The 27,176-nt window shown below is 37.7% G+C and overlaps 1 protein-coding gene across 1 annotated transcript in view; it reads right to left on the reverse strand.

Annotated features, from left to right (window-relative positions):
- The window catches only part of EMB (embigin), a 46,685-nt gene that overhangs the window by 7,120 nt on the left and 12,389 nt on the right, over positions 1-27,176 (reverse strand). Inside the window, exons 3-7 of the mRNA XM_030881973.3 lie at positions 15,862-16,048; positions 15,542-15,630; positions 5,903-6,030; positions 3,046-3,325; positions 2,220-2,253 (exon numbers count right to left, since the gene is read on the reverse strand). Of these exons, the coding sequence (XP_030737833.2) occupies positions 2,220-2,253; positions 3,046-3,325; positions 5,903-6,030; positions 15,542-15,630; positions 15,862-16,048 (718 nt within the window). The remainder of the gene's footprint in view (positions 1-2,219; positions 2,254-3,045; positions 3,326-5,902; positions 6,031-15,541; positions 15,631-15,861; positions 16,049-27,176) is intronic.

The raw sequence follows: 27,176 nt of genomic DNA on the forward strand, positions 1-27,176 counted from the left end.
TATTCTTCCTAAAAATGTTTTACTCATAGTGTTGATTTTATTTGTATGCCATTGCTTGGAGAGGAACTGTTGCCACAGATGACAGTGACAAAGGCCTGTTTCTTTTATGCAGAGGGAGAATTGCTTCTCCCCAAGCATGAGTGGAGGCTTGAGTATATAGCCTAACTTAATATGTTGCTTTGCCACATGCAAGATAATAGCCAATCAGGAGCTCAGCCAGTATGTGCAATACAGGTGCTGTAATTCAACATGTTTATTACATTGAATTAGAGGTTAAACATGGTTCTTTATCTACCCAATGTGCATCAGAGTAAGACCACAATGTGGGCTCCAGATTCTTAAGGAAAACTAAACTAGGTTACAAGGGTATATAATAAATACCCTTCTAGATGTTATTGGCAGGCTTGAGCTCATTAAACTAGTACCACCAGATAATAAATTCAACAACCTAATCGGCTGTCTAAAAATTTGGGGGATGGGGCAGGTAGGTTAAATATTGTGTGAAATTGTGTGGGTTAAATATCTGGGTGGACCAGATAAATGCTGTTTGAAATGACTAGCTTGTTTTGATATTATATGCTTATTTAGTAGTGTACTATTGTTAAAAGTCATTTTCACCAAGAAATTCTATGAATCACTGGTATCTAAACACATATATAAGCATCAAATATAAAATGTATTGATAAACAATATTCTCTGTAAAGAAAAATTTATCTCCTAAACTAAAAATTCTAAAAACAGCATTGGTGAAAGTTGCTCTAAATGAGTACAAGTGCCCTTGATACTTGATTTAAATCTAAAGATACTGAAATAACCAAAAGATGAGAAATGTGACTGCAAGGGACTGGATAGAAACACTGGGGAGGCTGAGCTGGGAGAACAAAAGAATCCAGGCAACAGAGTAGTTGTTTCAAATACCTGAATGACGGTCATGTTTTTTATATGACTCTGAGTATAAGAAAGGTAATCAATACATGGGAACCAGAAAGATAAAATGTTCAAATCAATACAAACAAGATGTCCAAGTTCTCCGGAAAGAGATTCAAATTCCTTCCAACCATGAGAGTCTCTGATTCTAAGACAACACTTTTTTCCTATCTGGGGTTATGGAACTCCTGACCCATAAAATAATTATTTTATGCCCTTAATTATTATTTTATGCTCTTAATTTAGAAGTTCATATCCTGTTGATTTAAGTTACCTGCCATGTGTGAACTGAGTAAAAAATAACTATTTGAATAATGTCTACGAATATCTGCTTGACAGCTGTCCGCCCCACTCCTGCTCTTTAACTGTGGCTATAGCACTCACACCTCAGAGCCCCTGTTGACTGAAAAAGATAAACTTCAGTGTCATTTTGGGTTGGTAATAGTTGCTCAGCCCTCCCATTTCCTAGGTTTCTTTCGGCTCCTTTAATCTGGTCTCATTTTCTTGGTCCCCAGCCCTTGGCAGTGTTACTTGGACTTTAAGCACCTCTCTCACTAGGCTCCACTGTCAGTTCTCTGGCTTGGTGGGCTCAGTAACTCCCACGTTCACCAAACCAAATGATATCCCTGGTAATTTTCTTCCTAGTTCTCCTCATGCTCCGCTCAACTCTAAACAAAGGAGACTGTAACAGAAATATGCCACAATTTGTGTTCCTTCAAAAATAATGACACAATTCTAGCCCAGTGATTTTCAACACTGAATTCTGAGAATCAGAATCAGTGATAGGCACTTTAAAGAAATACAGATGCCCAGGCACCCATCCCAGAGGTTCTGATCTAAGATATCCAGTTAGGTCTGAGTAACTGTAATTTTAAGGAGCATCCTAAGTGATCAAAAATATAGCCAGGGTTGAGAATCATTGCTTTACACAAATAATACTTCCTCATGGTTCTTGAGTGCCTCCTGTGCATCAAAGCCTATGCTAAGAATTTTTACACATAGAAAGTCATTTAATCCAGAAACCTTATGTGGTAAGTAATATCATTAAACCCATTTTGTTGAAGAGAAAACTGAAGCACAGAGAGGTGAAAGTAAGTGGTGGAGGGGGATTCTGTTGCATGCAGGTAAATGCCAAATGCCATTCTTCACCACAACATGGACATCTACAGAAAATAACACACACGTTATATACTCTTGTACTTTTTTCCTCTAACTGCAAACATTTTATTTAATTTCATATTTATCTGTATTTTACGCATGTGAAAATTAACCTATTAAAAAATAATACTTACAGCTGTTCAATTTGTTCAAATTCCTTCCCATCATCTGTGTAACAAAAGAAGAATTTAACTCTTAAGATTGGTTTATTATTCTTACAAAGCATATATGCTCAATTCTACTTTCCCCTGAATTCAACATCCCCTGACTGCCTGTGCTGTTTTCCCGCTCTGGAATGAGAGAGATGGGCCCCATCAGACAGCTGCCCCTCCATCATGTCCACTCCTTCCCTGCTCTCCCGACTTGCAAAATTGCCTGCAGTTTTGATCAAGCATAGTCTGGTGCCTGGGATCATCAAAAACAGAACTGACTGATTTGTAATTATTTAAGTTATGAAAAATTTAGTACAAAATCAGGAAAAAATACAGAATATAAAATAAATTTTCTTAGGGGACCATTGGTTTCTCAGTCTGTTATCCATCAGGCACAGGCTATGAAAACAGAAAGCTGGCAGGCAATGTCTTTTATGAGAATTTCAGAATGTTTGATAAAACGTTTTTAAAAATGAGTTATCTAAATGAAAGAATAATTGTTTGTCTTTGAGATCTTTTATATTAAGCTAATGCAGAATTTTCTAATATTCCAGTACCAGTGCACATATCACTTAATTGGTGTGCTGGTCCCAGTAACACCAAAGAAAAGGGAAAAAAGGTATATTTTAACATTAAATTTTTTTAGGAAGTTGATACAGGAAGACCATCAATATAAGCTCATAGCTCACTGTCACCATTGTTGTTAACATAAATACCACTACAAAAAACAAAAGTTAGATTTTTTTCTAAAGCCACCATAATGGATTAAGTCATAACATGAGAATTATCTAAAAAAAAGAAATCCTACCTGAGTGCTTCTTTTTCTTTTGGGTGTACATTTCAAAAAGCAGAATAATAGCCACTAAAAGAACCACCTCAACAGCTATTCCAAGAAATGCTTTGAGAGGCACCCAATAACTCAGCACGACAAGTTCAACGTGTTCTTCACTCTCGCCTAATTGGAATATTGCATGGCACCAGTAAGATCCCTGATCTTCCTCTGAAAGTTGCATTATCTTGAGCCTTGTTTCATTAGCATTTTTTCCATTGATCACATACTTATTGTTCATTGGAACACCAACAGGAACCTAATAGAAGGAGACATTAAAATCCATTCCTATCATATTGCATAAAAGATACATGTCCTGAATGATCTAGTTTTGAGTGAAAGCTACAAGATAGTACCAAGAAAACTGCTTACCAGAAAAAGGGCATATTAGGGACTTCCCTGGTGGCGTGGTGGTTAAGAATCCGCCTGCCAATGCAGGGGACAGGGGTTCGAGCCTGGGCCAGGGCAACTAAGCCTGTATGCCACAGTTACTGAGCCTGTGCTCTAGAGCCCGCTAGCCACACCTGCTGAGCCCGCGAGCCACGACTACTGAAGCCCACGCACCTAGAGCCCGTGCTCCACAACAACAGAAGCCACCGCAATGAGAAGCCCGCGCACCGCAACGAAGAGTAGACCCCGCTTGCCGCGACTACAGAAACCACGAGCGCAGCAACGAAGATCCAACGCAGCCAAAAATAAATAAATTTATTAAAGAAGGGAGCACATTAAAGTATGTGAGAAGTTATACATACAGAGCTCAAGTCTTACCATAGTTTGATCTTTTAAAGGTGGCAAACAAAGGAAAAGTACACTTTGCTTTAACTACTTAGCACTGAATGTTTGAAACTACAGTGTGCAAGTCATCGTGGGTAAATATTCTATGCGAATTAGAAATACAGAAATTTTCCAGCCATCCGGGTTTCATGTTACAATCCCTTACTAGTTCAGAATACTTCCTCCTTCACAATTGCAGGCATACATTCATTAAATCAACTATTAAATTAATGAAGCTATTATATCTGATCATTCCTGTAAAGGAAGTTCACTGGCTCATGGCATTGGGAGTTCCTCAAACTGGAACTGAAGACGAAATCTTCAGGCCTTTGAAGCTGATGTAGAAGAAATGGTAGAAATCCCTCTAAGCCTGGTATACATGGTGGTCTGCGCACCTTCTGTCTTCTCTCATAGCTGAATTTCTCTCTTTCTGACATGTTGGCTTCTGAGATTCACTGGGTTTTCCTCAGCCTTTTAAGATCCATACTAAGCTATTTGGTGGCTAATTTATTTAATCCATTTAAATTAAATTTTATTCTCAGGCCATTTGATGCCTTCATTGCTCTATCACTCAGCTGCACTGCTCAGTAAATGCTAATTTGCATACAAATATTCTTGGAGGTTATCTGATGAAGAACTGTGAGTTTATTATTTGCCAAAAAAATTATAGCAACCTAGCTCACTGTGCACAGCATTGCCTATGATGCTTGTTACAAATGTACTCTAACTCAGAGCTGATAAAGTACTGCATGTTTAATAGGTGCCCCAGGTAAGCCTGATGAAGATGATGGTTTGCCTACTTTTTGAAAAAACACTTGACCTAAAGTTTTGACTTGCACCCTCTTCCCTGCACTTTTCTCATATCCTAACATAACCCATGCTTAGGGCCAAATTGAGAGAAACTTAGTATAGCAAATGGAGAGAAGTACAGACTACATTCTAAAAGTTTAATATAATTAGACAAGCTTTTTTTGTCTAGTATCACATATGCGTAAATAAATTAGGCTATGTAATTCAGAAACTATGTCTGTTACTTGTTTTTACAAATTTACATGCTCTTTAAAACTATTTCCATACACAAAATGATTGCCTTTCCTAATCATCAATAACAAGATAAGTACAAATATTAATAGTTTAAATCTACTCCTAAGTGATTTGGAGCTATCTCTTTGAAAACTCAAACCAATCACAGAATCAGTAACTCACCCTTTTAAGTCATACCCTCTGTCGTCAACAGTCTACAATAGCATCAATATTGTCTAAGAAGGAATTTAATATTTCACTAAGATCTACCCTGTCTCATACCGTTCCTTCTAGAATTGCCTTTACAAGACTTCAATTTCAATGCTCATTAGCACCAGGGCAATAAAAGGGTGTCCCCTAAAGGACAATGTCCTAAATTTCCCTGCTGTTAGAGGCTATCTGGGAGGAAGAAAACCAGAAATGATTTCTTAAGTACTCATGTTTTTCTTAATATCAGCTCTTTGAAAAGCCATTAATTCTTTAATAGGAATTTAAAGTATTTGGCTTCCCTTAGGTCTCTGGAAGTCCAAAAGAGGTCAGTGACACTAAAAGAACCTAAAACCTGAGTTTAAGTTACCAAATTTTCATTCTTTTCTCAGATGCTGCCAGTGTATTGCATTCTATCACAAATGTTTCCAGAGACAGAAACAGGAAAAGAAAACTCCCTTTCTTTTTTTCTAGTTACTCTCATGAAATGATAAGGAAAAAAAGAATCTTTTTTGTTGGGGTTATATCTAAACTTGTCAACTAAAAATGAACTGTAACTTCCTTTCATAGAATTTTATTAAATGGCTAAATCTAAAAAACAAAGTACCACTTAATGAAACATTAAGAGTATCTTCAGATGTATAATGTAATATGCTAAAAACACCAAATGACAGCTCCATTCATCACTGTTCTTTCTTCATGAACACATATTAAGGAACAAGATAACAGAAGTATAAATAGTCCTAAGAACTGTGAGTGTATTATAATCTTATTATTTATCAAATAAAAGTTTTTATTTTGTTTTCTTCAAGTCAAAGAAATATGATCTTACCTGTACACTCCCATTACTACGGTACCAGGTCCAATTTAAAGGAAAACAGTCTTGACATTTACACATCAAGACAACTGAATCCCCTACATAAGTGATCAACGGTTTCTTTTTTTCATGAAGTTCAGGGACTAAGAAAAATGGAGAGAAACATATGTTACTGAAAGAGTTTGAATAGGGGGAATGTATTCAAGTTGAATAGATGTATAGTTGTAGTAGGTAGGTGGTGCAATATAATTGTCAGTAATATAGAAACAGAAGGAAGGTCTTCTATTATTGAGCCAATAACAATTACAAGTATTGTAATAGACTGTTTGTTACATGCTTTGGATAAGAAAGAAACTTCATGTTTTCAAGACTGTTCTTTCTTCCCACCTACTAAGTTACGTTAGAGCAAATATTTTTTCAAAGTTTACCCTTAAATGGCACTCTAGTGAGGAGACAAAATTTTCAGGATTTAAAATTTTTATTTGACACAGATCTATGAAAAGAGTTGGAGAAGATGGGAAGATGAGAAAGGAGCAAAGGAAATTTTAGAGAAAGAGAAAAGAATAGGAAAGAAAATGAGATAAAAAACACTTTTGGGCTTCCCTGGTGGTGCAGTGGTTGAGAGTCCGCCTGCCGATGCAGGGAACATGGGTTCGTGCCCCGGTCCGGGAAGATCCTACATGCCGTGGAGCGGCTGGGCCCGTGAGCCATGGCCGCTGAGCCTGCGTGTCCAGAGCCTGTGCTCCGCAACGGGAGAGGCCACAACAGTGAGAGGCAGGCCCGCATACCAAAAAAAAAAAAAAAAAAAACCCACTTCCATGTGGTTTTGTAGGAAAAAAACAAAAACTAATATTCATTGTGATAAATTTCTTAAAGTTTGAAGCAGATGCCATTAGTAACAATAAAAATGAGCACTGAATTTAGAAAAATTAAGTTTTAAGGCTATGGATAACTTGGTAAAGAAAATTAAAGCATAAGAACATAAGCAAAGCAATAAAAAGCCAACTAGCAGCTTCCATGGTGAAATCAGTTCCTTCTGATTGACCTCAAAAGATGTATTATAAAATGTACACTTTTATGAGAGACAGACTTATCAACAAAGATGACTTTTGTTGATTTTTTTTTTCTTTTACTAAGTTTAGTAGGTTTTGTGTTTTGTTTTTCCTTTTTGTTTTTTTGGTTTGCCAGCAGAGAGACAATGTCTAAATTTTTAATACTGTGTTGACAAATTTTATAGATACTGTGTGCTATTCACTTGTTATCCTATTTTTAGATTTTATTTTGGGGAGGGTCAGGGTGGAAAATGGAAAGATCAATTTTAATTGCTAAAATTAGGTTTACAGATTAAATACATTTTCTAAACGCTGTTGGCTTTCTACTACCAGAAGAATATTGGGCATTTGCTGGATGTATGAACTGTAAAGATGAGGAAGGGGGAAATAACTGGTAATAAGTGGAAAAGAAATTCTGACTTCTATAACCACTTGTATGGGGTAAACATAGGGTTGGATTTCTTCACAGGTTCTGTCTTTAGGTGATTAATGTTACAGTGATGAGTGTCAGAAGTCTTCAGTTTTCCTTATGGTTCAACGTGGGCCTAAATACAATTGCACATATCACCCCCTCCTTCATCAGCAGTGCTGACCAGCAGAGTGTTGAATGAGGCACTGCTAATAATAAAGAGATGCAAATAAGGAAGGTATATCACCACTGAAAGTGTAAATCGTAAGATGACAGAGCAAGCTATAAGTCAATGGTTCTCATACTTTTCATAACCAAGGAAATATGTTTTGATAAAACTGAATGAATTTTACATTACCCAAAGATGTGAACTGCCAATCAGAATTTATAATCACCCCACTAATAGTTTATGAGCACCTAGTAAGGTACCACTAGGGTACTCCTGAGGTAGGAGAGAAGTGAACACATGTGATTGGCATGACTGAAGTCATCCCAGCCAGAAGAAATTGGTGAGTTGACCTTGCCAGAGGATATTCTGAACACTCTTTCGAATGGCTACTAGTGTCCCACACTCCTTATTGGTTACCATTAGGCTGAGGGACACTAAGGGAAATGTGGTTAATATGTGTCCATTTCAAAGCTCAATGAGCGTTTGAAGTAGTCAGCACAATGAGACAATGATGTGACAAACATGTAAGATTTGGGTCCAGGAAATATTAGAATTATAGCTTCAGTGTTACTAGTGTTGAGGACATAGGTTGGTCATACCCTTCTACAATGTTACTGTAAAGAATTAAGTACAGGAACACAATATATAAAGGGCTTGGTGTAGAGCAAACACCACAAAATTAGAACTTTTGTTGTCATCATGTACTGGTATTGCTTTTCTTAATTGAGTTTTCGTACAATTTGTAATGCCCACAGCCTTCCTACATTAGCCAGCTTAATGGCATGGATTATTGTCACGTGCAAGAATGATTTTTAGGCCAGTTGGCCATGTGGAACAGAGAAGAAATAAGACACAGAATAAAAGGAGAACTGGAAATTCACCTGAATTCATCTCAGAACCATAGGAATGTATAAAGACACCCCCAAATGTGGAAAAGGGTCCAAACTGAGCCATTTACAGAACACCCAGACAATCTGAGAAAGGCGATTAAAAGAGATTAAAATGATGAAAAATAAAAGATGAATTCACAGGAGACAAGGCCCAGAAGAATGAAGAAACAGTAGCTTTGAGATGCTGGAGGTGGCACCAATCCATCCTTTAATAACATATATTAAAAAACTTTTCAGTGAAGCTGTAAAACAAATTCTGCTGCTTGAAACACTTATGCAAGTCCTTGGCTAAAGCAGATGAATAAGAGTTTGTGGAGAGAAACCAAGATGGCAGAGTAGAAGGATGTGCTCTCACTCCCTCTTGCGAGAACACCAGAATCACAACTAGCTGCTGGACAATCATCGACAGGAAGACACTGGAACTCACAAAAAAAAGATACCCCAAAGACAAAGGAGAAGCCACAATGAGACAGTAGGAGGGACGCAAGGTTGCCCACTCTCACCACTCTTATTCAACATAGTTTTGGAAGTTTTAGCCACAGCCATCAGAGAAGAAAAGGAAATAAAATGAATCCAAATCAGAAAAGAAGAAGTAAAGCTGTCACTGTTTGCAGATGACATGATACTATACATAGAGAATCCTAAAGATGCTACCAGAAAACTACTAGAGCTAATCAATGAATTTGGTAAAGTAGCAGGATACAAAATTAATGCACAGAAATCTCTGGCATTCCTATACACTAATGATGAAAAATCTGAAAGTGAAATTAAGAAAACACTCCCATTTACAATTGCAACAAAAAGAATAAAGTATCTAGGAATAAACCTACCTAAGGAGACAAAAGACCTGTATGCAGAAAATTATAAGACACTGATGAAAGAAATTAAAGATGATACAAATAGATGGGGAGATATACCATGTTCTTGGATTGGAAGAATCAACATTGTGAAAATGACTCTACTACCCACAGCAATCTACAGATTCAATGCAATCCCTATCAAACTACCACTGGCATTTTTCACAGAACTAGAACAAAAAATTGCACAATTTGTATGGAAACACAAAAGACCCCGAATAGCCAAAGCAATCTTGAAAACGAAAAACAGAGCTGGAGGAATCAGGCTCCCTGACTTCAGACTATACTACAAAGCTACAGTAATCAAGACAGTATGGTACTGGCACAAAAACAGAAATAATAGATCAATGGAACAGGATAGAAAGCCCAGAGATAAACCCATGCACATATGGTGACCTTATCTTTGATAAAGGAGGCAGGAATGTACAGTGGAAAAAGGACAGCCTCTTCAATAAGTGGTGCTGGGAAAACTGGACAGGTACATGTAAAAGTATGAGATTAGAACAGTCCCTAACACCATACACAAAAAATAAGCTCAAAATGGAGTAAAGACCTAAATGTAAGGCCAGAAACTATCAAAGTCTTAGAGGAAAACATAGGCAGAACACTCTAGGACATAAATCACAGCAAGATCCTTTTTGACCCACCTCCTACAGAAATGGAAATAAATCAAAAATAAACAAATGGGACCTAATGAAACTTCAAAGCTTTTGCACAGCAAAGGAAACCATAAACAAGACCAAAAGACAACCCTCAGAATGGGAGAAAATATTTGCAAATGAAGCAACTGACAAAGGATTAATCTCCAAAATTTACAAGCAGTTCATGCAGCTCAATAGCAAAAAAACAAACAACCCAATCCAAAAATGGACAGAAGACCTAAACAGACATTTCTCCAAAGAAGATATACAGACTGCCAACAAACACATGAAAGAATGCTCAACATCGTTAATCATTAGAGAAATGCAAATCAAAACTACAATGAGATATCATCTCACACCAGTCAGAATGGCCATCATCAAAAAATCTAGAAACAATAAATGCTGGAGAGGGTGTGGAGAAAAGGGAACACTCTTGCACTGTTGGTGGGAATGTAAATTGATACAGCCACTGTGGAGAACAGTATGGAGGTTCCTTAAAAAACTACAAATAGAACTACCTTATGACCCAGCAATCCCACTAGTGGGCATATACCCTGAGAAAACCATAATTCAAAAAGAGTCATGTACCAAAATGTTCATTGCAGCTCTATTTACAATAGCCCGGAGATGGAAACAACCTAAGTGTCCATCATTGGATGAATGGATAAAGAAGATGTGGCACATATATACAATGGAATATTACTCAGCCATAAAAAGAAACGAAATTGAGCTATTTGTAATGATGTGGATAGACCTAGAGTCTGTCATACAGAGTGAAGTAAGTCAGAAAGAGAAAGACAAATACCGTATGCTAACACATATATATGGAATTTAAGGGAAAAAAATGTCATGAAGAACCTAGGGGTAAGACAGGAATAAAGACACAGACCTACTAGAGAATGGACTTGAGGATATGGGGAGGGGGAAGGGTAAGCTGTGACAAAGCGAGAGAGAGGCATGGACATATATACACTACCAAACGTAAGGTAGATAGCTAGTGGGAAGCAGCCGCATAGCACAGGGAGATCAGCTCAATGCTTTGTGACCGCCTGGAGGGGTGGGATAGGGAGGGTGGGAGGGAGGGAGACGCAAGAGGGAAGAGATATGGGAACATACGTATATGTATAACGGATTCACTTTGTTGTAAAGCGGAAACTAACAGACCATTGTAAAGCAATTATACTCCAATAAAGATGTAAAAAGAAAAATTAAAAAATAAAAATCACAGTAAAATCAAATCCCATAACTGTCGGGTGGGTGACTCACAGAGTGGCGAACACTTATACCACAGAAGTCCACCCACTGGAGTGAAGGTTCTGAGCCCCACATCAGGCTTCCCAACCTGGGGCTCTGGCAATGGGAGGGGGAATTCCTAAAGAATCAGACTTTGCAGCCTAGTGGGAATTGATTACAGGACTTCGACAGGAGTGTGGGAAACAGAGACTCCACTCTTGGAGGGCACACACAAAATAGTGTGTGCATCGGGACCCAGGGGAAGGAGCAGTGACCCCAGGAGAGACTGAACCAGACCTACCTGCTAGTGTTGGAGGATCTACTGCAGAGGTGGGGGTGGGGGGTGGGGGCTGTGGCTCACCGTGGGGACAAGGACACTGGCAGCGTGAGCCCTCCCAGAGTCTATCATTAGCCCCACCATAGAGCCCAGGTAGGCTCCAGTGTTCGGTTGCCTCAGGCCAAACAACCAACAGGGAGGGAACCCAGCCCCCACCTATCAACAGTGAAGTGGATTGAAGTTTTACTGAGCTCTGCCCACCAGAGCAACAGTCAGCTCTACCCACCACCAGTCGCTCCCATCAAGCCACTTAGGTAGGCTCATCCACCAGAGGGCAGACAGCAGAAACAAGAAGAACTACAATCCTGCAGCCTGTGGAACAAAAACCACATTCACAGAAAGACAAGATGAAAAGGCAGAGAGCTATGTACCAGATGAAGGAACAAGATAAAACCCCAGATAAACAACTAAATGAAGTGGAGATGGGCAACCTTTCAGAAAAAGAATTCAGAATAATGATAGTGAAGATGATCCAGGACCTTGGAAAAAGAATGGAAGCAAAGATAGAGAAGATGCAAGAAATGGTTAACAAAGACCTAGAAGAATTAAAGAACAAACAAACAGAGATGAACAATACAATAACTGAAATGAAAACTACACTAGAAGGAATCAATAGCAGAATAACTGAGGCAGAAGAACAGATAAGTGACCTGGAAGACAGAATGGTGGAATTCACTGCTGCGGGAACTCTGGATAAAGTAGGACACACAAAATCTTGGGGTTGAAAGAATTCAAGTTTAAAGATGGTGAAATTGCTGATTCAAACTAGTGTCTAGGAAGATGAGGTCTAGGAACTACTCAGTGAAAGTGAAAACCCTATGGAGTTGTAAATCTTAGAGATTTATATTTGCATATTTATGGACTAGAAAACATTAGCCTGTGTCATTTTTGGCTCAAGGATGTTTAGGTGTTATCAAATTGGGAAAAAGATTCTTCCATATAGTCAAAGACAGCGAACTAGGTTTTAGCACTGGGGTTTGAAGCTTAAGTTCAAACTGATTCTATTACTGTGCTCTTCCATTTGACTCCTTGGATGCTTCCCAGTGAGGACAGATGGCTGGGCCAAGGCAGGTTTCATAGCACTTGGTACTATCAGAATCTCACCACGTCTTCCAAGAAGTTCTATGTCCTATTACTTATGCTTTACCAACTAAGTTTCTGCATCTTTTTACTAAGAGATTTTAACATTGATGGTTATTATAGAAATTTTCAGCATCTACCTCAGAATATTTGACCTACTACTAAAAAACATTGCAGACCACCACCCATCTTTCTTGGTGAAAGGCAGTCAGTGACATTAGCAGTTGCAAGCTTCCAGTGTGACTTTGGCTTTCTCCCTGTACTGTCATCAACAGCCAAACACACAAAGTCAGCAGGTTTTTCCACACTGTACTAATCAGTGATGTTGAGGCCCTTTTATAATCTTGTAGTAATAAATCAACCAGTTCCCATAAAGGCAGAAGGAGGGACTTTGCTGATAAATTGTTCTGAGGACTCAGGCTCATGCACTTTAGTTGACTCATGTGATCGATAGCAGAATTTTTTTTTTTTTGGCTCAATTTTAAAGGGAGGATAAAACAGGCTTTTCATCCACACTCAATTGAACAGATAATCCTCTTCTTAGGAAAAGCCATAAGCAATCCATGTGGAGAAAGAGTAAAATAGGATATTTGTAAAAATAAAAACATACACCATTCTAGAAGCCTTACAAGATCTAATTAAATAATAACTATAATATGAATTGTTCTGCAGATGCCTTTAAATTGTACTCAAATGAAATGATTCCTCCAAGCAATATTCAACTTAGATAAATTAAAGAGAATTATTATTTTACCAAAGAAAATCTGGAAGGGCCCAACTTACTAACTGTATAAAAATCTTTAAGATATAGTACATACTTAAAAGTTACATTGTTAAGTGGGCATTTAAAACAAATAAACTGAACTAAACTGCTTTAAGAAAACTATAAAAAGAAAAAAAGTAAATATTCAGTGGCTCTTTGCATTCCTCAAGCACTTGATTTCAAACCTAGACCTTGTGTAGGTGCTTCTGACACCAGCCAGCATCAACCTAGTTACTCAAAATGGATACAGATCAAGAGGCCTTCTTTAAGACTACTTGGCATTAAATTTATTAGTACACTGAAAACTAAAATGCTTCTGTTAATCTTCACATTAGAGACTAGAATGATCACTTACAAGTAATAATTTAAGTAATTTATCATAACAGTGCTAATAAGAAAAAATGTAATATATTCGATATTTAAACTTTGAACAGGCATGACTAGTACATATTTCTAGAAAACAGTGCTATTTAGAAGAGGGGAAAAAGCAATTTTTTTTTTTTTTTTTTTTTTTTTTTTGCTGTACGCGGGCTTATCACCGCCGTGGCCTCTCCCATCGCGGAGCACAGACTCCGAACGAGCAGGCTCAGCGGCCATGGCTCACGGGCCCAGACGCTCCGCGGCACGCGGGATCCTCCCGGACCGGGGCACGAACCCGTGTCCCTCGCATCGGCAGGCAGACTCCCAACCACTGCCCTACCAGGGAAGCCCAAAGCAATTTTTAAAGTTGAATCTCCTGGAGGCACTTTGAGCCTCAAGATTTGATGAGTATTTCCTCAAGACCTGTAGGCCGTCTTTACACATTTAAAAGAGACACATAAAATGTGTACTAGGATTGTGTGTTTGTGTGTGTATGTGTGTCCATGTGTTTAGTATCTGTTAGTTCATTAGGATGGCAAGGCGGGGGCAAGAGAAAAAGACTGAGGAAAGAAAAAGAAAAGGGAAGTTAAGAAAAGGAATAAGGGAAGGAAATGTATATGATATGTCTATCCTTCACTAGGTTAAATTTGGCAAATGGAGGAAAGAAGGTTAAAAGAGAATGTACATGATCAAAATAATCAAAAGATGATAATAGTTTCTGCCTTTGCAGAGACCAAAGTGCATAAATACAAGGATTTATTATATTTACCCAGTAGGAATATTTATAAAACCACAGGAAGGAAATGAGTCTGAGTGCAGAGGGACTATAGGGAGGGATGAAGGAGGGGACCATCTGAAATCATGGCAGTGATGAGTCAGCCCATTCTGCTACTGATGGGACTTTGGGGATAGAATTCGTATTTTGTCATAGCAGCTAGCTGGATTTCACAATTTTTAGGAAAAAGTAAACAATTTCTCATGTGTGCTGGTAAATTAATGTGAAACAAAGCCCAAGATAGTTAATATGGCAACAGACTGCATTTCCCAAATACCATCAGGGACAGTGACATTCACTTATCTATCAGAGAATATGGGTTTTTCATGAAGATAATTACCCAACTTGAACAACTAGTCTCTATTATGAGATTGAGACCTTTAAAGTTTTGGTTTAATGATGGTAAGAGTAAAATACTTTGAGTTTATTTTTTCCTATGGGGGAGAACTGTGGATTACATTCTGGGGTTTGTCCTTACTTGATGAAATCAAAAGCAGGCAACCTTTGTGAGTCTCCAAATTATTTTTAAATTTTATGGGTTCCTAAAATCCCAAGTCCTGGAGCCACTGATACAGAACACCAAAGCATATTCTCACAGTCTAGGAATGCAATAACTCAGACACCTAGAGGAGTATTATAAAAGGTCTGAGTTGGGAGGGCTAAATAAATAAATAAATTCAAGAGACTGCTACAAGAGAGGTACAAATAATCTGGCAGCCTGATCTTTCAAACTAAAACCTGTGTTTTAAACTGGGGGAGGGAGCACTGGGAAGACACTGTGAAGCTCCATTTTCAAGGTCACCACTTATGATTCAATAGAAAGCACATGATGCCTTTTTTTTCAGCTGTATTTTTAGTATTGTAATAATAATTTTAAAAATTGAGGATTTATTTGTTTATTTTCTACAACAATTATTTTGTGAACACAACAGGATTTTAGATGATGGCATAAGATCCAAGACCTTTACATAATGGTAAAGATTTATTTCAGCACAAAAACTAGGTATTTTCTTCCCAACAAATTTGAGGATTTAGAATTCTAAGAATATAATGCTAAAGTTATTACTCTACAAATTATTAGTACTGACCTTTGAAATTAAATGTGCCCCTTTGTTCCTTTTTCTCCTCAAAGAAACAAGAATAACTTCCCATTTGTTCGCTATTAACGATGGTGAACCTAAAGATAATTTAAGTTATTAATACAGGCTTAGTTCTCAAAAAACTCTCCTTAATGAAAATGAAAGACTCAGCCGTTAATCAAAATTTAAAGATGAAAAAAATTTGTAAATGTGCAAATTAGAATATTAGCATAACATTCAAGTGACAGCAAAGGAAAGGATGCTCATTCAGGAAAATATTTAGAATTTAATTTCATCTAGCCATACAGGTTAAAATTTTGTTTACTCACATGTATTGGGTATACAGGATGCTTCCTGTTGCATTGATGAGATAGTTATTCTCAAGTAGTTCATCACCTTTTTTCCAAGTCACATTTACTGAATTCAGATCTCCAGATGTCATGAACTGGCATGTGAGTTCTATATTAGAAGGTCTTTCTAAAGTGATATTTTTTTCGACTGGCATATTGGAATGTTCTGTTTACCACAAAAGAAAACAAACAAAACGATGTTGTAAAAGTTACATTTAGGGGAAATCCAAGATATAAAAAAGTTTAAATAATCAACAATAGGGCTATATCAGCAGTTTCCTAATGTAACAACAGTGCTATATCAACAGTTTCCTAATGTAACATTCCTTTGAAGAATTATTCCTCTGTAACATATATTTAGTTCCCTTTATTATTTTCTTTCATAGGCACAGCTGAAGAAAAGTTTTGTTACAACAGAAATGGAATCACAAAAGCCTAACGCTGTGATCTTAATCTGCTTAAACTCACTAGCTGACAAGGATACAGGGGGAAGAGTACTGTTGAAAGAAGTGCCATGTGCTCTGACAGTGCAGAAACAGTACAACCGTAGAAACAAACAGAAACTAGTAAGGAGAGAAAGGAGTGACTGTTTCAGCTCCTTTCAGTAATCATGTTATTGGTAGTTACTACAAGAAGGTTTTGTGTGTAATGTGGGTTTGTGTGATATACTAATTTTATCGTCCCAGTCTTCTTACTCCTTAAGAATTTGTAGGGATGGGATAAAGATACAGTCGTGAGACAGAAGAATTTAAATAAACATCTTGCAGTTCTGAATTTTCACTGCATTTGAAATATCAGTACAAAGCCATTAGGTGATATATCTATATATAAATATGTAGGTATAGATATTGATATATATATCCAACTTAGAGCCAGCTTTTTAAAATTTTGAACAGTGGTAAATAAAGAAAAAAATATCAAGTAAGCACACTGCTCTTCCTATACTAAATGTACCACTGGTAACCAAATAATAAAGGAAGATAACTTTCTGTTTATAGAATTCCAGCAAATAAATGAAGAAATCATAGAAATACAGTACAATGATGCAGGAAACCCTGGTGAATCATGAATCCAGTCATTTTGCATCAACTACTGCAATCATCTCGAAAACAGAATTGTGTGTCTCCTGAGGAGGAACACCCCACTACCTAAGAAGTAATCTTGTCCAAAAAAAAAAAAAAGTAAAGTGGAAGGGGGCAGAGCATGGGCTCTAGGCACTCAGGCAGTAGTTGTGGCACGTGGGCTCAGTAGTTGTGGCTTGCAGGCTCTAGAGCACAGGCTCAGTAGTTGTGGCACACGGGCTTAGTTGCTCCGCGGCATGTGGGATCTTCCCAGACCAGGGCTCGAACCTGTGTCCCCTGCATTGGCAGGCAGATTCTTAACCACTGCGCCCCAGGAATGTACCCCTATGTAATAAAACAATTTAAAAAAATCAGAACAGTGATGGTTACTTTTAATGGGAAGGAAAGGGCTGTGTTTGGGAGAGGGCACTGCATTATATAAACATTTCTCCATCTCACGCTCAATAGTATAGTATCATTAAAAGTAGAATGCAGAGCCAAAATGTAGAAAGAAAAAAAATAGAACTTAAAATAGCATAACATCCCTTTTAATTACATTTAAAACTTCACAAAAGTGCTTCCTTAAGCAATGACTACGTGCAAAGTTTTGCCAACAGTGAAATACAACTAGTGTGAAGTGCTTTGTGAGCACATGCTTGAAATAACCGCTCGTGTAATTCTAAAATTGCTGAATTGAATTTTATGCCCAAAAAGTAAAACAAAACAAAACAAAAACCCTAGCTATGGGAAGACCTTAACAAAATTCAATTATACAGGGAAAAAAAATTGAGTCAGTAAAACTGAAGAGATTTATACATTTCAGCATATGTACATGCAGAAATTATACTAGGTACTAGTAATAGGAGAAAATGTTGCAAGATCTGCTGTATTTGGTTCTGAGCCTCTGTTTTCTATAAATTTTCCTCACTTCATCTTTAGCTCTATGACAGCCTTAAAACTTAGTCCTGTCTGTCAAAGAAATTTACTTCGTTAGCCAATTTCTTAAGAGTTTTCTACACACAGTCTCTGTCCTCACCCATGTTCTCATTTCAATATGGCATACTCTAGTATCTTACCACATTACAGAAAGTGCTTTCTCTTGGGTTAAAAATGGCCTATTTAACCTGATGACCTCTTTTCAGAGCTCATGTTTTGTTTGATGTCTCTGAAATATCAGATGTTGCCAGAGACTACCGACTCCTAGAAATTCCCTTTACTTCACTCCCATTTCATGATCCTAACATTCTGCTAGCCACACCAATTCTTCCAACTACCCCTAAATGTTGGTCTCCCTTGGGACTTTGCTCTCTGGTCTCTTTACTTTTCTGTTTGAGACTCCCATGTTGGATTCAACTATTATTTCTAATATCCTTTACTTGTAAAACTCTTGGCTCCATTCAAGACTTCCTTCTTGATCCCCAGGCCCACAGCTCCAGCTGCCTACTGAGCATCTAAACCTAGATATCCCAAAGGTTCTTCAAACTCAAAATATCCGAGGGAGATGCATTAGCCTTCTCTTCTCCTGACCCCTAAGATTAAATCACATCCAGTAGAATTCAGTCGATTCTTACCTCTGAAATGTCAATCAGATTTGCTCAGTTGTCTCCAACTCTTCTTACTGTAGGGCTTTGATGGGGTTGAGAACATGCTATCCCTAAAATATGGCACCTTGGTATACTAAATGTCTTAAGCTGAAGGAGTTTGTGAAAATAGCAGAAGCAGAAAGGTCACTCTGACATTCCCCCTGTGCTTCTCCCTTGAAACAGGTCATAAAACCTTCATGGGAGAGGTGCCTTCTCTATAGCTGGGGGAAAGGAGCATCCTTATCTCCACAGACAAAGGGACACATAGAAGAATTATAACAAATAGGATTTGCTATATTTCCCCCAGTTTATTACACTTATCTCATACTCTCTGATCTATCATATTCTCCCACGACTCTCCACTCTTCATCAAGCCTAGCATAAAAATACTCAGATTTAACTGTTTCTTTGGGTCCTCCTCTCCTTATGAAGGATGCTGTGTCACATAAAACTTAAATTAATTTGTATGCTTTAATTCTGTTAAACTATGTTTGTCAGTTTAATTTTCAGACCCAGTTAGGGACCCTAAGACGGTCAAGGAAAACTTTTTCCTCCCCTACACCTTCATTACCTTTCACCAGGATGAGAAAAATGACTTCCTAACTTCTCTTGGCTACAGTTTCTCCTCCTCTACATGTTTTTTTTAACAACACCAAAGTTGTCCTTCTAAAGTAAAACTCAGATTATTATTCTACTCTGATTAGGTACCTTTCATTTGCCAAAAAAAGTATACTTTTTTTTTTGCTTTTAATTCGTGGTAGTAACACGAGACCTACCCTCTTATCTGTAGGCACAATGTTGTACAGTAGATCTCTAGAACTTATTCACCTTGCTTAACTGAAACTTAGACATTTGACTAATACCTCCCCATTTCCCACCCCTCCCCAACCCCTGGCAACCACCACTCTATTCTTTGCTTCTGTGAATTTGACTGTTTTAGATACATTATGTCACAATAGCCAAGATGTGGAAACAACCCAAACGTCAATGGATGAATGGACAAAAACAGTGTGGTATATACAAACAATGGAACATCCCTCATCCTTTAAAAAGGAGGAAATTCATTTGGCAATATGCCACAACATGGATGAACCCCAAGGACACCAGGCCCAATGAAATAAGGCAGCCAGAGAAGGACAAACACTGCACGATTCCATGCATATGGAGGGGTCTGCATTTTTGCAGTCTCTGCTCATAGTAGTTACAGCCTTTTTTTGGTACTGCATGGCTCCTTTGAAGACTGAACTGGTTTGGTTTATCTTCCTGCTTTGTGTATGAAAGGAAAGCTTAGCTTATAAAGAAAGAAGAGGCCTCAGGAGGTCAAAATGCCTAGGACATGTGGTAGGTGGACCATCACTCAACTCTACAAAAGACTCTTTCACATCTGGCAAAACTCTGCTTTAGGAATAAAATCTTTGTAGACGTCTGTGAGTCTCCTCCCTAGGTCTGAGCTGAGCTGATTCCTGCTGGATGCTGCTCAACCCAAGTCTAACTCGTGCAGGGTTCCCCTGCTCAGAACGAGGAGGCCCAGGCCTCGCTCCAGTGCATGGAGCTGTAAGAGGTTCCGGCAGTCAGAGCACCCAGAAAAGGCTGTTTGACTCTTGCTTTATTTCTTCGGCACCTCGTGAGGCTGATGACAAACTTCCCTGGGGAGAACTGGCAGGGAGATGTAACTGCATTATCACCCCTAGCAGGAAACAGTACAGAGATATTAACATTCCAGAAGGTGATTCCAGGGCACTGTGCTCTGCTTGGTGATGTGGTTCACTGGAGCCTCCTAAGTTAGAATATGAATTATTACCCCATTTCACAAGAGAGCAGCCCAATGTCAGGGGCTCTGTGCCTGAGGTTACTTACAGGGCAAAACAAAGTATATTTATATTGAACATCTCAGTTTCCCCATTTATAAAATGGGACAATACATATTTCATAAGATAGTAGAAAGGATTAAATGAACTATCATAAGAAAAGTATTAGTAATATAGTAATTGCTGAATAATTACACACTTCCTCCCTATCACCATTTATCTCATTTGGGTAGTATAACAAAAGTTATCATGTATGTTGCTAAAAGTTATACATTGATTATATCATTTAATCTTCACAGAAGTTCTACGGGGTAAGTACCATTATTCTCATCACTATTTCATAGATGAGAAAATTGAGGCAAAGAGAGGTCGACTATCTTGCCCAAAACCATGCATCAAGATAATAACAGCAGAGAATCTCAAATTTAGGTGTGACTGAGTCCAGATTCTCACAACCAACTCTCAAAGATATGAAATGCTCATGACAGTGAAATTAACTTCTTCATCACTTTCAAACTACTGAACCAAGGTTTTAAATGAAAGAAAACATTAAAAGAAGATGAAACAAATTTATAATTTAGCAATGTGATGATAGATGATGTGATCAACGTTTTTTTAATTTAAAAAAATTTTTCTCTTCCAGTTTGAGATATAATTGGCATACAGCACTATATAAGTTTAAGGTGTACAGAATAATGTTGTGATTTACATACCTTATGAAATGATTACCACAGTAAGTTTACGGACCATCCATCACTTCATAGAGATACAAAATAAATGAAAAAGAAAAAATATTTTTTCCTTGATCAACATATTTTAAACATTCATACTTTCAACTAAGTTACGCAACGTAACCTTTCTTCTTGCCAAGCCATCCTCCAAGCCCTAATTGTTATCTCACTGTTTTTCATACTTTGCTGATGCTTCTGCAGCCTGATTTCCTTCCTGTCAGGAAATCACAAGCATCAAAAATACGTAGAAAGTTTTATCCCTAATACTAAAATATTTTTTGGTTAGCCAGAAAACTAATGTGTCCATTTAACTCAATGGACAATGTTTCAACTTCCCCAAAACTCCACAACTGCAATGCATTTCTGCTGTTTTAGAATGTTATGAAAACATCCATGACATCGACATTTCCAAGACCATACCCATTTGCTCGGTTTCTGAACTACACTTTTAAAAAGAATGTTCTTTAAATCATACAGTAATTTACCTCTGTCTAAATACTCTCTTAAAAATTTAAGGGTAAGCTGGGACAAAGAGAGTGGCATGGACATATATGCACTACCAAATGTAAAATAGATAGCTAGTGGGAAGCAGCCGCATAGCACAGGGAGATCAGCTCGGTGCTTTGTGACCACCTAGAGGGGTGGGATAGGGAGGGTGGGAGGGAAGAGATATGGGGATATATGTATATGTATAACTGATTCACTTTGTCATAAAGCAGAAACTAACACATAATTGTAAAGCAGTTATACTCGAATAAAGATGTTAAAAAAAAAAGTATATGGACATTTCTTAACATCAAAAACACAAACAGGGGCTTCCCTGGTGGCGCAGTGGTTGAGAATCTGCCTGCTAATGCAGGGGACACGGGTTGGAGCCCTGGTCTGGGAGGATCCCACATGCCGCGGAGCAACTAGGCCCGTGAGCCACAACTACTGAGCCTGCGCGTCTGGAGCCTGTGCTCCGCAACAAGAGAGGCCGCGATAGTGAGAGCCCTGCGCACCGTGATGAAGAGTGGCCCCCGCTTGCCACAACTAGAGAAAGCCCTCGCACAGAAACGAAGACGCAGCACAGCAAAAATAAATTAATTAATTAATAAACTCCTACCCCCAACATCTTCTAAAAAAAACACAAGCAACCTGATTAAAAAATGGGCAGAGGACCTGAACAGACATTCTTCCAGAGAGACATACAGATGGCCAACAAGCATGTGAAAAGATGCTCAACATCACTAATCGTCAGGGAAATGCAAATCAAAAGCACAATGAGATAGCACCTCACACCTGTCAGAATGGCTATTGCCAAAAAGACAACAAATAGCAAGTACCGGTGAGGATGTGGAGAAAAGGGAACCCTTATGCACTATTGGTGGGAATGTGAATTGGTGCAGCCCTTACAGAAAACACGATGGAAGTTTCTCAAAAAATTATATATAGAATTACCATACGATCCAGCAACTCCACTCCTGGGTATCTATCCGAAGGAAACAAAAACACTAATTCAAAAAGATATATGTACCTCTATGTCCACTGCAGCATTATTTACAATTGCCAAGATATGGAAGTAACCTAAGTGCCCATTAATAGATGAATGGATAAAGAAGATGTGGTGTACACACACACACACACACACACACATACACACACACACACACACACAATGGAATATTACTCAGCCATAAAAAAAGAATGAAATCTTGCCATTTGCAACAACATGAATGACCTAGAGGGTATTATGCAAACTGAAATAAGTCAGACAGAGAAAGATAATTACTGTATGATTTCACCTATATGTGGAATCTAAAAAACAAATGAACAAACATAACCAAACAGAAACAGAGTCACAGATACAGAGAACAAACAGGTGGCTGCCAGAGGGGAGGTGGGTATAGGGTTGAGAGAAATAGGTGAGGGAGATTAGGAGGTATAAACTTCTAGTTACAAAATGAATAAGTCACAAATGTGAAATGTACAGTGTTGGGAATATAGCCAATAATAATGTAACATATTTGGTGACAGATGGTATAGACTTAGCTATACTTATAGTGGTGATCATTTTGAAATATATAGCAATATCTAATCACTAAAATGTGCTCCAGGAACTAACATAGTGTTGTGGAATCAATTATACTTCAAAAACAAACTCATAGAAAAAGAGATCAGATCTGTGGTTACCAGAGGCAGGGGTGAGGGGAAGGGAAACTGGATGGTGGCCAAAAGGTACAAACTTCCAGTTACAAGATAAATAAGTACTAGGGATATAATGTACAATTTGACAAATATGATTAACACCTGCTGTGTGTTATGTTAATACTGTACTGAACACTGGAAATATGCTAAGACAGTAGATTTCAAGTGCATTCTACACATACAAAAAATGATAACTGTGAGATGGTATGTTAATTAGTTTGCTTGACTGTAGTAATATATATATCCATATAGTCATGTTGTACATCTTAATTATATACAGTGTTTATTAAAAATTATATATATATATGGAAAAATTTAACTATAATAGATAACCTAAGTCAAATGAGATCTAAATCATCACAGGTGATAATAGAGTATCATAAAAATACTAATTCTCCCCCAAATTAATCTATAGATTCAGTGAAAAATCAGTCAAAATCCAAAAAGTATTTTTTATGGAACTTGATTAGAAACAAAAAACCCACATGAAAGAGTAAAAGTCCAGGAAATAGGAAAAGTTATCTTTTAAAAAAAGAACAGGGGCTTCCCTGGTGGCGCAGTGGTTGAGAGTCTGCCTGCCGATGCAGGGGACATGGGTTCGTGCCCCGGTCCGGGAAGATCCCACATGCCGCGGAGCGGCTGGGCTTGTGAGCCATGGCCGCTGGGCCTGCGTGTCCGGCGCCTGTGCTCCACAATGGGAGAGGCCACAACAGTGAGAGGCCTGCGTACCGCAAAAAAAAAAAAAAAAAAAAAAAAGAACAAAAGTATAATGTTTCAAAAATTAATATTAATTTGTTAGTGCTGCTAGAAAATTAATGGAATAAATAAGCAGAATTTTTCAGAAGCAAGTTGGAAACTATTAGTGGATCAGGAAATAAATTTGGTAGTTACCACCAGATTTGTTTTTTAATGGGTTGTAAGAAAAGAGAAATTATCAAGTGTAACACATCTGTTAGGTGTGGGTGTTGCTTGACGTGTGGGTGCATGCATGGTAGTGCATCAGTTTACAAGGTAAGTTGTTCCTTACTTTGTGTAGCACTATAAAAAGTTTGAAAAACATTGAAACAGTAGAGAGACAGAATAGCATATGGGAATTTGGAATATGATTAGTGTGCTATTTCACAGCAGTAGGAAAAAGAACTGTTCAGTAAAGGGTGTTGGGACATTAGCTATCTATATAAAATAGTAATAAAGTTAGTGCTCTATCGCACACAATACGTAAAACCATATTTTAAATGGTTTAAAAACTGAAGGTTAAAAACTCCTATTAAGAACTCCTATGAAAATATTAGGAGAAATGTGTAAATGAAATTTCTACACAATAAAAAACACCATGTAAAATTTTAAAGACAAGAAAGAACATTTGCAACTTTTATAAAAAGTACAGATTAGTACTCAAAATGTATAGCTGTCTCATTTACATACATTGAAGAATTTATAAGCCCAATAGGAAAATGAATAAAGGGTATTTAACAGATAAACATACACAGATATAAGTATGCCTAACTCCAGGATGCAAATTAAAACAATAATTTGTTTTATTAACAGTTTTTCACACTCAGAAAAGCGAAGAGTTTAATACTATCAAGGTTGGTCAGGATCTAGAGAAAATTATACTCAAATATGCAGATGGGGGAAGGGGTAAATTGTCAGGCTACTTCGGAGGGCAGTTTGCAAGTATGTATTAAAATTAAAATGTGCATAGTTTCTAACTCAGCAATTCTACTTGTGGCAATTATTCTAGAGGAACACACACAACCATGCCCAGAAAGAGATATGTAGAAGTGTTCACTGCTCATGGTTTACAATAGAAAAAAATTTAAACAAACTCAGATCTAGTGGGTAGAGGCCAAGGATGCTGCTAAACAACCTACAGTGCCCTGAACATGCTCCCCCCAACTCCAGCAACAAAGAGTTATCCAACCCAAACTGTCACTATTTATGCTAATGAGAAACCCTAGTGTAAAACAAAAGTTGCTAACAGCCACTACCAATTGTGTTACTATGGGCGATCCCTCTTCTACCTTCTCTTTCACTCTCTGTGTATATTAGGATTCACATTTTTTTTCCTCTGTACATCTACAGTCTACATAAGATTTGATAACTGGTGGTCTGCTTCTGAGAAACATCCTAAACATGTGCACCTCATTAGAGTCATTCTGGGATCTTCCCTGCAACAAAGTGTCTGAGCAGCCAAATGTAAGGGACTCTCGCTTCTTTTCTTTTTTCAATCTGATTGACCAGGCACTTGAACCAGGAATCTGAATGGTCCTAATACAACTTCTTGTCTAGCTGGTCTAAGCAACATGGCTGCCTTTCCTGACCTTGACTAATCTTCCCAAATTTTACTCCATGCCTTGATATATGTATCTGTAGCTCCAATGCCTGCTTTGTCTATCTCCCTGTCTCACGAGGTCCTTGCCAGGCCAGCTGCTCACACCTCAAAATGATAAATAAAATGTGCCCGTGGGGAGAGCCTATGCCAACATTACCAGGGTAGTCAAGAAAGCTGCCAGCTGATGCTTTGGTTTTAACCTCGTGGGTTAAACTATAACACACTAATGGAGGCACCAAACACTATAATATGCACAGAGAAAGAAAAAAATAAAACAATAAAGAAATACTCTCATTGCTGTAATACAATGACTTCTGAATACTGACATTGGGAAACCTAGCACAGTCATGTTAAAATAGTCCATTATTAAAAGAACAATTTTTGAAACACAGTGACATCAGACAACTGGAAAAAAAACACTTCATGCTTAGTGAAGTCAATTATACTTTTACAAAGATATCCATTATCTCAGCAAATGCAATTTCCAAGACAAACCTATTTAGCAAGGGGCAATCAGAATACCTTTGTTTTCATTGTTTTTGAAACTTCTTTCTTTCCATAGTCTCATAGCAAATCTAAGTTTCCTTAAAATAGGTATAATTGTATTAATAACACTGCTGAAAGAAATGAGTAACTGGGCATTAAGAAAGGCTGCAAAGTATGATGGTTAATAGCGTGGCACCTGCAAATTGCAAATAGTAATAGTACCCATTGCTTAGGGTTCTTATGAGGTTTAAACTAAGTTATATGTAGAAATACATACATGGTACATAGTCGATACCATATGTCTGTTAAGTAAATGATTAGCAGTATTTTAAAAACATAAAACAGGTAAACAATTAGGCTTTCATGAACCAAAGGTCATGTTTTTCACTCTCCAAGGCACAGGACCTGTTTCCCAGTCTCAAGCATCTTTGAGGAAATGTGCTATGAACTGGGCCAAAAGTTGTCATGCTGGTCCAGAATCTGCAACTAATGTACTACATTTGCATCTCTGTAAAAAAAAATTTTTTTCCCAACAGAGAGATCAACTTCTAAAATGGCCAGAGGGGAAGAGAAAACAAGTAACAACACAGAAATGTTAAGCACAATTCAAATAAACAATGATATGACAAAATATGAAAACATTCTATTTATGAAGTAGATTAAAAATCCTGATGGTAACAATAAGAAGAAAGCCTATGGTTCCTAATAAGCATAAGTATGTCTTCAGATTTAAATTCTATATTTCAATAAAGGCAGTTCCTAAGACCAAACTTCTTGATGGGAAGGCAAACAGAACAACAAGGGTCACAGTTCAGAGATCCTGTGTTTCGAAATTAATGTCAAATCTTTTCTTTTGTCAAATAAAAACAAACCTAGACTTAAATAAGGAGAGACTTTATTCCAGAAGTCTATTGCAATAGGGAAAAATGCTCCAAGCTTTGGATCTACAAGTATCTCACTGTCAAATAGAAAAAGACTTTTATAGGGAGGGGTAAGCAGGCTAGCAGGAACTTTTGAGAAGAAATGAGGCAACTGTTGGCTAGAAGCAGACAGCACGATTGGGCTGTGGTCATGCATTTACTGCTTGCTCAGACTTGAGGCAT

Source organism: Globicephala melas, chromosome 3 (genome assembly GCF_963455315.2).
Source record: "Globicephala melas chromosome 3, mGloMel1.2, whole genome shotgun sequence".
Lineage (NCBI taxonomy): Eukaryota > Metazoa > Chordata > Mammalia > Artiodactyla > Delphinidae > Globicephala > Globicephala melas.